At 37.3% G+C, this 15,943-nt stretch overlaps 3 protein-coding genes across 4 annotated transcripts; all 3 read left to right on the forward strand.

The window, feature by feature from the left end:
* The first annotated feature begins 680 nt into the window (after positions 1-680).
* On the forward strand, positions 681-4,906 carry LOC137576558 (cilia- and flagella-associated protein 161). Of its 2 annotated transcripts, XM_068289757.1 has the most exons (5): positions 681-691; positions 3,740-3,835; positions 3,888-4,403; positions 4,463-4,564; positions 4,632-4,906. In XM_068289757.1, exons 2-5 carry the CDS (start codon positions 3,740-3,742, stop codon positions 4,839-4,841), a joined length of 924 nt encoding a protein of 307 aa, XP_068145858.1. In that variant the 5' UTR covers positions 681-691; the 3' UTR covers positions 4,842-4,906. The 2 variants fall into 2 exon arrangements, with proteins under 2 accessions (XP_068145858.1, XP_068145857.1); XM_068289756.1 differs by lacking the exon at positions 681-691 and having other exon boundaries at positions 3,628-3,835.
* Positions 4,907-5,161: 255 nt separating this feature from the next.
* LOC137577939 (trypsin-1) lies at positions 5,162-5,932 on the forward strand. Its single transcript, XM_068291536.1, has one exon. The coding sequence runs from the start codon at positions 5,162-5,164 to the stop codon at positions 5,930-5,932; it is 771 nt and encodes a 256-aa protein (XP_068147637.1).
* Positions 5,933-14,233: 8,301 nt separating this feature from the next.
* On the forward strand, positions 14,234-15,025 carry LOC137577941 (trypsin 3A1-like). Its single transcript, XM_068291538.1, has one exon. It carries the CDS (start codon positions 14,234-14,236, stop codon positions 15,023-15,025), a length of 792 nt encoding a protein of 263 aa, XP_068147639.1.
* Positions 15,026-15,943: the final 918 nt, after the last annotated feature.

A 15,943-nucleotide genomic window follows, 5' to 3' on the forward strand; every position in this document is an offset into this window, starting at 1 on the left:
TATTTGATTCATCAACCGAGCACCGAAAAAAAAAAAATCAAACAGCAACAAACAATAATCAATGTGGGTAGGTGAAATTGAATTGGACTTAGAGTTACCCTGTAATTTCATGACTTTGATGTAGTTCTGGATATATGGTTTAGATCTAACCACCTCTTTAAAATTTGTGACTTGTGAAATGTTAAATGTGCAGGTTGAAAGTTGTCGATATCTAATAAAGTAATTAGAAATGGTTTTAAGTGATTACAAGATTACAAATGCTTCAAAAAAGAGCATAGAAATTAATTTTTTTCTTCGTACATATGATTAAACGTTTCCTTGTTTTAGTCAGTTGCAATATACCCAATATAATTTTACAGGGTATTTACTAAAACGAATGAAAAAGGCAAAGGAAAAGGCACAGTCGTAGGCATGGGCAGCTTGCTGTGATAACTAATGATAATGTGATAATGAGCCTACGCTTTATGACATAGAGTTATAAACAATTAAATGATGTTTTTATGACAAAAGGCAAACTCAACAATCTGCCAACCAATAAAACTTCAAAGAGACGAAAGAAAAAGTAAACGAGAGAATTGCGAGAAGTGAATTTTTAGCGAATATCAAACGAATGTCAAGCTACATACCAATATCAAGTGATTACAGTTAAAGAATGAGAAGAAGAAAGATAGAGAGAGAGACAAAAGACTAGGTAAGTTATAATTGTGGTTACTTTCCTTCAGCTTATTTCATATAGTCAGTCGCTTACTTAGAGCTGCCATTCACGTGCACAGAGATCTAGACATAGGACGCATGACTATCTTAGAAATACACCGACCACATTTTACAACATTGACAACCACAGAGAGAGATAGAGAGATGGCAGAATTTATTGTCCCTTAGTTGTCGTCAGAAGATCACAAAAATTTCACGCTATTTGTAGAACAATGAGTTTGCAATTATGAAACTTAGTAGATCTTATAACATCCAAGTGATTACTTTTGAGATTGAGATATATTCTTTAACTGCTCTCTATGAAGTAATTTTCTAATAAAAATGACCGCTCGATAAGATTGGCTCAAATTGGTTTGGTTGTGCCCCTCCGTCTCCCCTCTATATGAAAATGATTTTCTAGAGTTCATAAAGGATCATAAAACATTATCTAAACAAACAGTAGTTATTGCCTGTTTCTCTTTTATGAATGGTATAGGCAGCCACCAACCACCATCAATAAGTTCAGCAAATTATTTTCAAATCGAATAAAAATAACAACCTTCATCACATGATTTGGATTATCGTTATTAAACCTGTAGCCTAACAACCGAACTAACCGTGATGCTTATCGAGTGGATTATTTGACACTCTCGAGTGCATTGCAATCGGCATTGGGCAGACCCAAGCAACATATATAAATTTTCGAATTACTTAGCTAAATCAATGTAGACTTTATCAAGATGAAAACTATATCTCGTATATTAATTATTTATTTGACTTTAAATTTCGCCATATGCGATTAAATGGTTGGAACGTACATATAGACTTGCGAGCGCCACTTGATCTATTATAGTATAAAGTGTACATATGTATATGTACATACCTTTATATATTTATTTTTGTTTTTCGTTCTTTGACGCAATTAAATAATGATAAAGAGCCACAAGTGTGAGTTTAATAGATAGATAGACAGACGCATTATTCGGATAGAGGAAGAGTTTTTGTTATCATTGAGAAAAGGGGCAAATAATGGTTATAGATTATGAAACTGCAATCAACACTTGAACTATCCTCCTATTTACGTCTATCTATATTATGGATTGAACAAAACTTAAAGAGTCTTAAATAAGACGCACATTCAACCGGAACCATTGCGGGACGTAGAGTGGCAAGGGATCTTTACAAAATTCAGATGTAAAAAAATGAAATGGCATTTGAATTTTTTTAAAATTTTTGAAACTTTCTTGTGTCAATGTTTGAACACATTGAAAGATTTGGGAAAAGCTAAAATCATCTATTTTATTATTTACAGTAAAAATAAAAAGATGCCAATAAATATGAACTTAATTTTAATCCATTTTAGTTACTTCTTAAATGGATATTAATACTAAATGGTTGTAGTTGGCAAAAAAAATTATTAAAATCTTCACTCATTATCTATAGATCTGTAGATCTTAAAAAACTTCGAGTTCATGGTAATATTTCATCAATAACAATTTTAGAGTCATTTAGGTAAAATATAAACAACTATCTAAGCGAAATATATATACAAAGATTATATTTTAAGTCAAGCGTTATTGATTTCAGTCTAAGTTTGATGCAATTAACTAATTAATTGAGTTCATGGCAATGCTCAGTTGAAATTAAGTACCTCCTTTTAAATACGAAAAAATTGGACTTTCCTTGCCTAAGTGGCTATATAAGAGAAGACCCCTTACGCTCGCGATTAAGAGGCCAATATTGCTTAAAGATTAAAGATAATCTTCGCCTCGATTCATATCAATACTAAGGGGGAAAGGCACAACAGAATATCAATCAAATCGAAGGTGAATTCCAGAGACAAGTTGAAATGTTGTTTTGAGAAAACTCTTAGCGATAATGTCGTGAAAAATTATGGCAACCATTAATGTATAGAGTGCAAACTAATCAAAATAAATCAGTTCAGCTCTTTTTACACATTAGTTAGATGACGCGACTGATACAGCATGGACTGAAATAATGTCATAATATAGCCTCTAACTCTCACCCGCATACACCAACCCTTTGCGCATGGAATGGTAAAAAAACAAATATGTCCATAAAACTGTGTCTACAATATATCGTAAAAGTCCCATTCCTATAATCGAGTGGCACTTGATTTGCTCTTCTTTTTACTGTTTGCTGTTTGTGTTTTTGTTTTTGTTGTCGTCGCCGGTGATAACAAACGTGTTGCGAATCGGCCGAGCCTGGTGCTCACGTTCACGTGAAGTGCACGCCGATACAGACCATAGCAATAACAACAGCAACGCTAGAATAAAAACAATCAAGAACATCAGTAATTAAAGCGCTCAACAACGGGCCCCATGTGCTACACAAATGGCTTATCTTGTCAACGATATCGAGACGGATGGAATCCCGGTTAGGAGGAGAAGCCGACAACTCCCACATCACCCATCAACCAATGGGGGCCAGCAGTCCGACATTTCTAAACAGTTACCGAGGCGGCTATTTATGATTCTGCGTTTTCGACTCTAATCTCTTACTAGCCATCTGAATGTCTCATTGCTTGTCTGCTTGTCTTACGCTATTCAACATTTTGGGCAAACAGTTAACTGAATGGGTCGACAAAATCATCATAATCATCAACAGCGTCGTTGAAATCAGCTAACAAATATATGGCTGATTAACACAAAAAATAAATATGTAGACTGGTAAATGTTGTCATTATTACGCATACGACATGTGGGTATTTTCAGCAGGGCAACTAAAAGTATGCAACACTTTGATTGAAAATTCGTGAGAATCGAACGAAATGTGGCAAATAATGAGTCAGTAACAATATGATGAATATATGTATGTGTACATCACATTACGTAAGTGTATCTAAATCTAGCACTCTTTGACTTTTTCAACTTTGTTCATTTTGTTGATTTTATTTCCATTGGGCTTGCCCACTTCAAGTAACAAACACAAAACAAATCCAGATTAGTTAACTGTAACGCTTTCAAAAATTCACTTTACGTAAATGTAATTTCATTTTTACCTCTTATGACTTTGACTTTATAAGATGCCTTGCGAGATCTCTGTGTTGCATTCAGGATCGCGTCGCTTTCGTCCAGTGGTCCGTATTGGCAATTGGTTTGAGGATCATTGTCTTGAACAGGTAATTAAAAGCTGACAATTGTTTTTTGGCTCTTAACATTCTTCGCTTCCAGGAGAAAATTAGGCATTTTAAAAAAATGAGAGATAAGGGAGAACTTCTTGTGGAGAAGGCTCGCACTCTCCTTGACAATTTTCATAAAGAAATTGTGCTGGCTGCTCCCAAGGAGACTGTCATATTTGGCGCAGTGGTCCAGTTGATGCCAATGTATTTGGATATAGAAAATATGGATACATCCGATTTGAAACCAGCTCTGTCAGTGCTAATTAATGAGCGTGTGGTTCGTTCTAGTCAATCCATAAACGATGATTGTGAACTCTCGGTGGCGCCAGCAGGCCGTCCTTGTGTGCGTAATTCCTTTCGCATTATTAGTGGAGATGACACAGATCGAACTGGCGAGCATATCAAGTTCGGTCAACGTTTTCGTCTCGAGTGCTTGGAAACGGATAATGATCCCATTTGGCTTTACAGTGCGCCTAAACAGTGTAATCTGTTTCAAAGCATTAGCACTACTTTCGATTCGCATAAACATGGAGAACTAAATCTTCCATTGGGTCTGGTTCATCGTAGTGTGAGTAAGAAATCTTTAGTTTTTAAAGCTAGTTCTGATTTCTTGTTGTTGTCTTGCAGAAATGTGGGTGTCCTGGTGATGTACCCAAGGCCTATACTAATTGGTTTTGCATCAATAGAGACCCACAGAAGCGTTTCGAAACGGATGGCATGCCTTTGCCGGTCTGTAGATTCTTCCCGTCCTTAAGTCTAAACTTATTCACAATCATTTCTTTTGCTCTTATTGCAGAGTAATGCTCCTTTGGTCATTGTACATGCGGCCACAAACAAAAATCTGGCTGCCGAGAATGTTGCTATTCAAACACTATTCGGTCCCGAATTTCTTGTCTCTGTGCAGAATTACCGCAATGCTTTTAAACGTGAAATATGGAAGAATGTGTGGATGATTAGCAATGGCCATCCAACAAATGCTAATTCCGAATACCGAGAAAATTTTTAGTCTTCCGAATGCAAATTTATTTCAAGTACAAATTGGCGTGGCAATTAAAAAATGTATCAACTTGATTTTCGTCTTAGGTGTTAGAATTTTGCACATGAATTGGGGTCAGGCCAAGCCCCCGCGGCTTTGGCCTAGATAAGAACTAGCAATAGGGTGACCTACCTTTTTTTAATAGATAAGAAAATTGCCCATTAAAGCGCAGCCCAACTCATTGTTGGCAATTTCGATGCTTATGGGAGTTCATGATAAGCTTATCCAAGCTGTAGAGACCCTATATAAGGGGCACGTTTTAGCCATACACAATATAGTCAACTTTCACCATGATTTCCTTTAACATAGTTGTTTCTGTTATTTGCCTGACTGGTGGTGGCTTCTACTCATCCGACGTTCAGGCTGCTGATGTAAGCCGCATTATTGGCGGACAATTTGCTAAACAAGGACAATTTCCCCATCAGGTTTCGTTGCAACTTAATGGCCGTCATCATTGCGGTGGTTCTCTGATCTCTGAGACAATGATCGTTACCGCTGCCCACTGCACAAAGGGTCAGAGTCCTGGCCAGATGAAGGCAGTTGTGGGCACTAACGATTTGAGTGCTGGCAATGGACAAACATTTAGTATTGCTCAGTTCATCATACATCCACAATACAATCCACAGAGTCAGGATTTCGATATGTCACTAATCCGTTTAAGTAGCCCAGTTCAATTTGGTGGTCTAGTACAGAAGATTCAATTGGCCGATGCCAATTCTAATCATGCAGCAGATACCATGGCAACCATTAGTGGATTCGGTGCCATCAATCAAAACCTCCAGTTGCCCAATCGTTTGAAATATGCTCAGGTTCAGCTGTGGAGTCGTGACTATTGTAATGGACAAAATATACCTGGATTGACCGATCGCATGATTTGCGCAGGTCATCCTAGTGGACAAGTCAGCGCCTGCCAAGGAGATTCTGGTGGCCCATTGACTGTGGATGGCAAACTCTTTGGAGTCGTATCGTGGGGATTCGGTTGTGGTGCAGAAGGTCGTCCGGCCATGTATACTTATGTAGGTGCTTTGTGTTCGTGGATCCAGCAAAACGCTAATGTTTAATGCAAATTATCATTAATATTTATATCGCAAAATTCGATAAATAAAAAACAAAAGCGCAATATTTTAAAAATAAAATGAAAATTTTAATGACTCCTAGCTTGGAAGTAACTCTTGGGTTTAGCAATTAAAAGAATTTTGACATGCCTAAAAGTGTGCTGCAAAAATGTCTCATCTTTGTTGTTATTTCCGGCGCCACTGATGCGTTGCTATCAACTATTGCACAGTGGTCACAATCGCTGAAGTAGCTGCCAAAGGTCCTCAGCAACTTCTTACTCATTGTTGAGTAATTCCATGGCCTTTACAATGTTTCGACCTTTGTCGTTTCGAGCCGTTTTTCAAAAAAAAATAAAAATCATTTTTATAATTATTATCATCAAAAAAGATTTTTATGGATAATTCTCATTAAATTACTCAAATTTTATGATCTTTTTTGCAGAAAATTGAAAAAAAATCGAAATGTAATTATTATCAAATAAGTTTTTTAATATAATTTTTAATGATTACGGTCCCTGGCCAAAAGTGAATAATTTTTTAACTAACATAGATATCAATTACAAATTTGAAATATTTATTCTCATTGAGAATTTCTCAATACATTAAAAAAAAATTTTGACATCAATATTAAAATGGTAGAAATAGGGGTAATTTAATAACAAAAGAAAGAGGGGTAATTAATAAAAAAAAAAGGCACTACAACTTAACAATAAGCTGCGGTCTGATTAAAAATATGTTTGAGATATGACAAAACATTAACATAAGTTAAACTGACTCACCTGCAATAAGTCTGCTAGTGATAGAACTTGATAGTCTTTGAAAAAGCTATAGAGACAGCCTGCTTACCTTTTGCCGAAAGGTAAATAAATGCACGGACTGATTTAAATTAAAAGAAGGTCGTAATCTATTCCTTAAGAAATGTTTTTTTAAGGTGACTAGGGACGAAGTGGGGAATGGTATTACTCTAAAGCTTTTTGCTCAAGCTTTGCACTTTGCAATTGAATGCAAATGGAAAACTGAAAATTAAATTTTTGCCAGCAATGCCCGGTTGGGGAATTTGAAATAAAAAGCGAGACAAGAAAATTATACAATTAACTGTAACTTGTGTTCTATTTATCCGATATAATTGAAATTTCGGGATCTGATGTTTTATATACAAAACTATGAAATACGTAAATTTTGAATTTATGTTTCTTCTAGAACTATATGATATAATGGTCCGATCCTAACAATTTTCACACTTTATCTGCTCCGGGCTATAAAGAGCTCAAATATCAAGACTCATCCCAATAGCTCTTAAGATGGCGGCGTAAAGTTGATTTGCATAGACGGACGGACGGACGGACATGGCCATATCGACTCAGCTTCTCCTGCTGATCAAGAATATATATAGACATTATGGGGTCGAAAACGTCTCCTTCTGTGCATTACAAACATCTGACCAATTTTATAATACCCTCTGCAAGGGTATAAAAAGGAATGCAATATTCTGTCCACATCATTCAGGGATTCATTCACTACAGATTAATGGTAAGACCAACGCATATAAGTATGTGGATCGATATGTAAGAATCTAATTTGCAAACAGCTAAAATGTGTGGAAAATAGATCGGATGGTTTTTTTGTCAAATTCGATTTATGGATTTTCATTTCAAATCGTTTAGTTCTGTCAATTAAATTTAATTGTGTTATAGCTGCCATTAATACTATATAAACGACATTTTGCAAACCTAACATAGTCGTTTAAGTTATCTTTGAAAATGTTGACACCAGCTATCACTGTTGTTCCTGCTTTCAGCCTGCTGCTTATCATCTGTTGTAGTGGCTTCGGTGTTGCGCAATTCATGGAAATTCCTCCTTTGATTCCTTTTCCCTATCCCTATCATGTCGCCTTGACAAAGAATGGGGCATATATTTGTGGCGGTTCTTTTGTCACACTTACCGTTGTCCTAACCGCTGCTCGCTGCGTCGCTCGAGAAAACCCCGATAAAGTAAAGATTATTGCCAACATTACTGCACTTAATTCTAGATATGCAGAAATCTTAAATATTTCCAAATTCCTCGTTCATCCCAAATACGACGGTAAGGTGAACGATATTGCATTGGTTGAGGTGCATAAATCAGATACCGGTTATTATGTTACAAGGATTAACATGGCCGATGGTGATGCCGAGTACCCGGAAAATCAGAACGCAATCATTATGGGATTTGGTGGCCTACATTTTAAACAAGCAAATGCCTTAAAAATTGGCAAAGCTCCGATTTGGCGTCGTCTATATTGTAACGATCAATATATTCCTGGGGTAACAAAAAAGATAATTTGCGCCGGAGATAAGTTTGGTCGGTCTAGTTTATGCAAAGGCAATTCTGGCAGCCCACTGGTTGTGAATGGCAAACTCTATGGAGTTGGAATATTTACGTGTGGCGCATTGCACAGTCCATTCTTATTTACATATGTGGCTCCTTATCGTCGCTGGATTAATAAAAATCTTCCCATCGGTTTTGAAAAAAGAGTCCAATAATAAAGGACACGTATGTATATGTAGAATTTAAATCAAAGGCATGTTTCATTTAGGACACCTCGACATACGTAAATATTAGCAAATACTCAATCGTATATGGCCATGAATTCACCAATATTAATTAAATTTAAATCCTAAGTAAAAATAGAAGAATCAATTTTCACAAAAAGAATGCCAAAAAAAAAAAAAATTATAGAATTTTAATCAAAAGATTCAATATTCTAGGTCATATTTGCCAAACGAGATTACTTAATCAATATCTATATATATAACAATATTTACTGATTTTGTATCCTGCTGTGGTCCATATCATATCTGATGGTTAGTTTTTTCGAAGTTCAGTGATGTTTCAATGCTTGTTTTAATGTCTATCGTGACGTGACGTGAGAATTGATTCGTTTAGTTTCGCCAAATGAACCCAATTGTGTTCTGGTTGTTACTTGCTCTAACAATGAGTAGCTTGTTCTCCGTCGCTACTGCCCTGCATTCTAGTATGTCACGTACCATTGGCGGGCAGCTTGTCCTAGATATTACTGTGGTAGTACATTAATCTCAAAGACCATGGTAGTAACAGCTGCTCACTGCAGTGATAGACACAACACAAATACGATAAAAGTTTTTGTGGGCACAGATTAGATATTTAAAGAATTATCGTTCATCAAGAATACGTCGCTCCGAGCAATAATGACGACATTACCTTGCTCCAGTTGGCCGATTCAGTTGAATTCAATGAGAATGTACGCAGTATTGCATTGCCCGATGAACACGTCTTCTACTTGCCCAACACAATTGGGACCACCTGTGGATTCGATTTTTTCAACTAAGATGTGTCAGAGTTCAGTTATGGGGCCCCGAATATTGTAATGGTGACAATATTCCAAGGGTAACGGAAAACATGATTTGTGCAGGACTTCCAAGCGGACAGCAAGGGTCATGCCCAGGCGACTCGGGGGCCCATTCCTTATTGATAACAAACTCGTTGGAATTGTGGCGCAGTCCATCGGCCGACTGTATATACAAATGTGCCACGTTTTCGTAAGTGGATAGATCAATATCTTGCTACCTAAAATACAACTTATTATCAATTAACTATTTACTATGCGTTGGATGAAAGTCAGTTGTCCTTACCGCTGCGCCCTGATTTGTGGGGCACCTCCGATTTAAGTGCTGGCTACGCACAAATCTTTTATGTTAAAAAAGAATATAGATATATATCTAATGCATTTATATGTTTGCATTTAAGGTTCTAAATACTGCAGGATCGGATCGATATATCAGCTCCATAAAATTGCCGTTTGTTTTTTCGTTATTTTCTAAACTTTTCTCATAAAAGTAAACATTTGTCAGTTTGATATACCTAAACTAGCTGTGCCGAATTTCATTAAGATCTGTAGTTACCCCCCTTATTAGAATTAAGGTTATTTTTACACAATTTCTGTTTCCTGGTTAGAAAAAAAATTTAGATTCGCCAATCAACTACAATTTACTACAGTTAGGTAACTTAAAATTCCCGCTCCTATATAAGTAGAGTTGCCTTGGGTGTGCTCCTTATAGTCAACTTTCACCATGTGGTCAACCAAGACTGTGGTCCCTTCTTTTCGCCTGCTACATATTATCTGTTCCGTTGCCGAGGTCATTGGCATCATTGGCGGGCGATTTGCTCGTCCAAAAATGTTTCCCCATCATGTCTCTTTGCACATGGAGCAGAAATATGTAGCTGGCGGTTCCTTGGTCGCGAAGTTGTGGGTTCTTACCTGTGGGCACTGCATTCTCGGCGATATAAACGATTATACGATTCATGCGGGCACCATTGACATAAAAGACCCCGGTGCACAAAAGCTAATTCCTAAAGAATTCAACATTCATCCGAATTTTAATCACGAGTCGTTAGATTGCGATATTGGACTGATTCGCTTAAGCCAAGAAGCTCAAATAAATGAATTTGTGAATCTTGTTTTCTTCTCTCACAGAGAATACTATCCAGAAGATACGATGACAATGTTCGCCGGATATGGTGATATCGACTCATACAAAACTATGCAAAATTGTCTGAAATTTGCCTATCTTCTAATATGGGGTCAAGACTATTGCAATTCAATCCATTTTCCTCGGATAAACGAAAACGGCATGATGTGCGCAGGATATGACGATGGACAAGACACTCCATGCGATGGAGATTCCGGTGGCGGATTAATTATAAATGACACTATCGTTGGCGTATATTTTATGGGACCTGAGGTATGTGGCAAGCCAAACTTTCCAACCGTTTATCAATCTGTGGGTTACCACGATTATTGGATAAGACAAACCATGCTTGATCCATTTAAACGGAAAAAGAAAAACTATTGGAATAACACCATGAAAGCTCACAATGTTCGCCACAAAAATTGTAACCATTTTAATACAACCCACAATCCATAAATGCAGTATGAAAAATTTATAATTTATAATAATGTAATTTAAGATAGAAGTAGGTGAAAACAATAATAAATTCAGAATCAATTAGGCACACTAATAACAGTTGCATGGTGGATTGTCGGTTATTGTTTCTAAATCTTAAATAAATAAATATCAGTATTTGAAACGACTAAAGGATCACATTAATATGTACGCAGGGTATCTCGATCTCCTTTAAGAGCAAGGGGAAGAATTACAAATTTTTTGTCGGATTTTGATACACACAAATGATTGGTGTGACATATTCGATAAGTTAAGGGGAAAATCAATTTTGAATTACGTAACCAAAAGTTGTAAATAACTTTATTTGAGTATATAAAATACATATTAATCTATCTACCAAATGCATTAACTCAAATTCATATGTCACATACTTAGCTTGGCCATAAATGTTCTATCTTGGTTATGGTTTTTCCAGTCAACTTTTACCATGTGGTCAACCAAGAGTGTGGTTCCTTGTCTTCGCCTGCTACTTATTATGTGTTCTGCTGTCGAGGTCATTTGCATCCATGGCGGGCGATTTGCTCGTTTAGGTGCGTTTCTCCATCATTTTTCGGTATTACGTTTGATTTCAATATTGGATTGATTCGCTTAAAGAAACCAGCTACAAAAATAAGAATGTGCAGGTGATTAATTTAGCTCCTAGCCATGCTGACTATCCAGATGATACGCCATCCAACTGTCCCCGGATACGGTGATATGGATGATCAAAATTGTCTGAAATAGGCAGTTCTTCCACTATGGAGTCCATACAATTGCTTAAAATTTGATGGCTTTAATGAGCACATACTTTGCGGAGGTTTTCAGGATGTCCGTGACATGGCATGTATAGGCCACTATGAGTGGATTATTCATAATATGAATGCTTACAGTGTCCGGCACAAGAAGTGTTTTCGTATATGTTTGCATTTAAGGTCCTAAATACTGCAGGATCGGATCGATATATCAGCTCCATAAAATTGCCGTTTGTTTTTTCGTCATTTTCTAAACTTTTCTCATAAAAGTAAACATTTGTCAGTTTGATATACCTAAACTAGCTGTGCCGAATTTCATTAAGATCTGTAGTTAGTCCCGGCGTTCTGGTTATGCAATATGTTAGCCAATACCATTCCTTATTAGAATTAAGGTTATTTTTACACAATTTGTGTTTCCTGGTTAGAAAAAAAGTTTAGATTCGCCAATCAACTACAATTTACTACAGTTAGGTAACTTAAAATTCCCGCTCCTATATAAGTACAGTTGCCTTGGGTGTGCTCCTTACAGTCAACTTTCACCATGTGGTCAACCAAGACTGTGGTCCCTTCTTTTCGCCTGCTCCTTATTATCTGTTCTGTTGCCGAGGTCATTGGCATCATTGGCGGGCGATTTGCTCGTCCAAAAATGTTTCCCTATCATGTCTCTTTGCACATAGAGGAGACATATGTAGCTGGCGGTTCCTTGGTTTCGGTGTTGTTTGTTCTTACCTGTGCGCACTGCATTCTCGGCGATATAAACACTTATTTCCTTCATGTGGGCATCGTCGACTTAAATGACACCAGTGGAGAAAGGTTCATACCTAAAGAATTTAACATTCATCCGTATTTTAATCACGAGTCGTTAGATTACGATATTGGACTCATTCGCTTAAGCAGCCCAGCAGTATTAAATCCACGTGTGCAAATAATTGGTTTGCCTCCTGAAAGTACTCTCTACCCAGAAGTTACGCTTGCAACTGTCACCGGATACGGTGATATCGATCCCTACAAAACTATGCAAAATTGTCTGAAATTCGTCTTTATTCCAATATGGGGTCAAGACTCTTGCAATTCAATACATTATCATCGGATAAGCAACCACGGCATGATATGCGCAGGATATGACGATGGACAATCCACTCCATGCGGAGGAGATTCCGGTGGCGGATTGGTTAGAAATCACATTATCGTTGGCGTATATTTTATGGGACCTGAGGTCTGTGGCAAACGAAACTATCCAACCGTTTATCAATCTGTGAGTTACCACCGTGATTGGATAGATAATGTTATGCGTTCTCAATATATCCGGAAAAAGAAAAACTTTTGGAATAACACCATGAATGCTCACAATGTTCGGCACAAAAATTGTAACCATTTTAATTTAACTCATAACCCTTAAATCCAGTTTGAAGAATTTATAATTCATAAATAATGTAATTTAAGTTAGAAGTAGGTGAAAACAATAATAAATTCAGAATCAACTAGCTATTGCTCATATGGCCGCCTTGTTGCTTTAGCAACACCTGATTCTTGTTCGATCTGGGAATGGCTTTTTGTTCGCTGATGCAGTCTTTGATGGGAAATACGGTCGTGCAGGACAATTTTCCCAAACTGCTGTCTCGTTACCGAATGGCCTTCTTGAATGTCGTCGCTCTTAGATTTTAGAGTCAGTGGTTTTCCCCGCTACGCACGGCTTTTTTTTTCCAATGATTACAATCTTCCTTTTATAACGGAGGAGATCCGCGTAGGTGGACCATTAATGGTAAATGGCATACTAATGGGAGTTGCATCGTGGATTGTCGGTTGTGGCACATTGTACCACCGCATCAAAGTTTGTATACCCTCGCAACTTTTTTGGTAACTCTTTCATTACCTATCGCCATCAAAATAGAAAAACGCTTTATCTGAAAAGGCGAAAGAACGGCCATCAATCTTAGCATAGGAAATAACGAAAATATTGATCAAAGCCACTGTTTTCCACCGATCGTCCCTATGGGAATTGTATGAAATAGTTAAACGATCTTTATTAAATTTGGCAGAGTTGTTTATAAGTGTAACAAGCTTACTATTATTATTAATTTAATTTCACGACAATATATCTGAAAATAGCGAAGTTATTAAGAAGAAGCACTGTTCCTGACTTAGCCGTTTGTATGGGAGCTATATGATATAGTGGTCCGATTCGGCTGAATCCGAGATATACAAGCCTACATGCAATATTTCAGCTCGGTAGCTTTTACGGTCTAGGAGGAGTTTGCGTTGATCCAGATGGACGGACGGCCGGACGGACGGACGGACACGGCTATTTGAACTCGTCTCGTCGTGCTGATCAAGAATATAAATACTTTATATGGTCGGAGATGCCTGCTTCTATGGGTTGCACACTTTTGACCAAAATTAATATACCCTTTTTGCAAGGGTATACAAATAATTTTAATGAGAATAACGATTATTTTTACAAAATTCTTGTTTCCTGGTTGTAAGAGGTTTAGATTTGCCAATTAAATAAAATTAGCACAGTTAGGTAACTTTAAATTGCCGCTGCTATATAAGAGGAGTTTTCCGGAGTATGGTTTTCACAGTCAACTTTCACCATGTGGTCAACCAAGAGTGTGTTTCTTTCTCTTCGCCTGCTACTCATTTTGTGTTCTGCTGCCGAGGTCATTGGCATCAGTGGCGGGACATTTGCTGGTTTAGGAAGGTTACCCCATCATGTCTCTTTGAGCGTAGAGAACAATTATATAGCTGGCGGTTCCTTAGTCTCGGAGTTGTTTGTCCTTACCTGTGCGCACTGCTTAAGCTACGAGATAAACAAATATACTGTTCATATCGGCATTATCGACTTAGAAGACACCAGTGGACAAACGATCCGTCCTAAACAATTCATCCTTCACCCAAAATATAATCAACGGACGTTCGATTACGATATTGGACTGATTCACTTAAGCAGTCCAGCTGTAATAAATAGACGTGTGCAAATAATTACTCTGCCTGCTGGCAATACCTCCTATCCAGAATATGTGGTGGCACTTGTCGCCGGATACGGTGATACCGATCCATATAAAACTCGGGACGATTGTCTGAAATATGTCAATGTTTCAATATGGGATCGAGAAGACTGCAATCCCAATAATTATAATCATTTAACGAACCACGGCATGATATGCGGAGGGGATGACAATGGAAAAAACAGTCCATGCGATGGAGATGCCGGTGGCGGATTGATTCTGAGTAACATTCTCCTTGGCGTATATTTTACGGGATCTCTGACCTGTGGTTCACCAGATTATCCAGACGTCTATCAATTTGTACCTTACCACCGTCAGTGGATAGATGAGGTTATGCAACCTCAGTATATCCGAAAAAAAGAAAAACTATTGGAATAACACCATGAAAGCTCACAATGTTCGCCACAAAAATTGTAACCATTTTAATTCAACCCGCAATCCATAAATGCAGTTTGAAAAATGTACAATTAATAAATAATTTAAGTTATGTTATAAGTAGGTAAAAACAATAATAAATTCAGAATCAATTAGGCATACTAATAACAGTTGGATGGTGGATTGTCGGTTATTGTTTCTAAATCTTAAATAAATAAATATCAGTATTTGAAACGACTAAAGGAGCAAGGGGAAGAATTACAAATTTTTTGTCGGATTTTGATACACAAATGATTGGTGTGACATATTCGATAAGTTAAGGGGAAATTTCAATTTTGAATTACGTAACCAAAAGTAAAAAAAAAATTTATTTAAATATAAAATATATATAATATTAATCTAACATATTAATTAACTCAAATTCATATGTCACATACTTAGCTTGGCCATAAATGTTCTATCTTGGTTATGGTTTTTCCAGCAACCTTTTCCCAAGGGTAAAACAAAAAAATTTTTTTTTTTTTTTTTTTTTTTTTAAAAAAAAAAATTTTTTCATTTACTTCATATATTTATATATTTAGCTATTTGCGGTGTGGCTCAAACAAGCTACTGCGGGACTACCGCGAGGTATTGCTTCGCAGCGGCCGGCTTAAACTAAACCCTTTAAACTAAACCTCCCTTCTCAGCCTCTCTAGTCGCCGTTGTTCGACCATGACGGCTGCCGCAAACTCGCACACTGCCTCCCATGCGCGATCGTTTTCTAACATCAGAGGCACCAGGTTCTCAATTGTGATGCGCGTGCCGATTCTGGACTCCAACTCGAGTCTCCGTGCTTCATATCGAGGGCAGTGAAATACTATGTGCCTTGCGTCCTCGACGATGCCGGCTCCGCACCACGTGCATTCGTCGGATGCCTCGTGC

The sequence above is a fragment of the Drosophila tropicalis genome, unplaced genomic scaffold (assembly GCF_018151085.1).
Source record: "Drosophila tropicalis isolate 14030-0801.00 unplaced genomic scaffold, ASM1815108v1 contig_593, whole genome shotgun sequence".
Classification (NCBI taxonomy): Eukaryota; Metazoa; Arthropoda; class Insecta; order Diptera; family Drosophilidae; genus Drosophila; species Drosophila tropicalis.

Coding starts and splice junctions, on each gene's coding strand:
- LOC137576558 (XM_068289757.1), top strand. CDS start 3,740: ATGCCTTGCGAGATCTCTGTGTTGCATTCAGGATCGCGTCGCTTTCGT. Junction 3,836..3,887: donor AGGATCATTGTCTTGAACAG/GTAATTAAAAGC, acceptor CTTCGCTTCCAG/GAGAAAATTAGGCATTTTAA. Junction 4,404..4,462: donor TGGGTCTGGTTCATCGTAGT/GTGAGTAAGAAA, acceptor GTTGTCTTGCAG/AAATGTGGGTGTCCTGGTGA.
- LOC137577939 (XM_068291536.1), top strand. CDS start 5,162: ATGATTTCCTTTAACATAGTTGTTTCTGTTATTTGCCTGACTGGTGGT.
- LOC137577941 (XM_068291538.1), top strand. CDS start 14,234: ATGTGGTCAACCAAGAGTGTGTTTCTTTCTCTTCGCCTGCTACTCATT.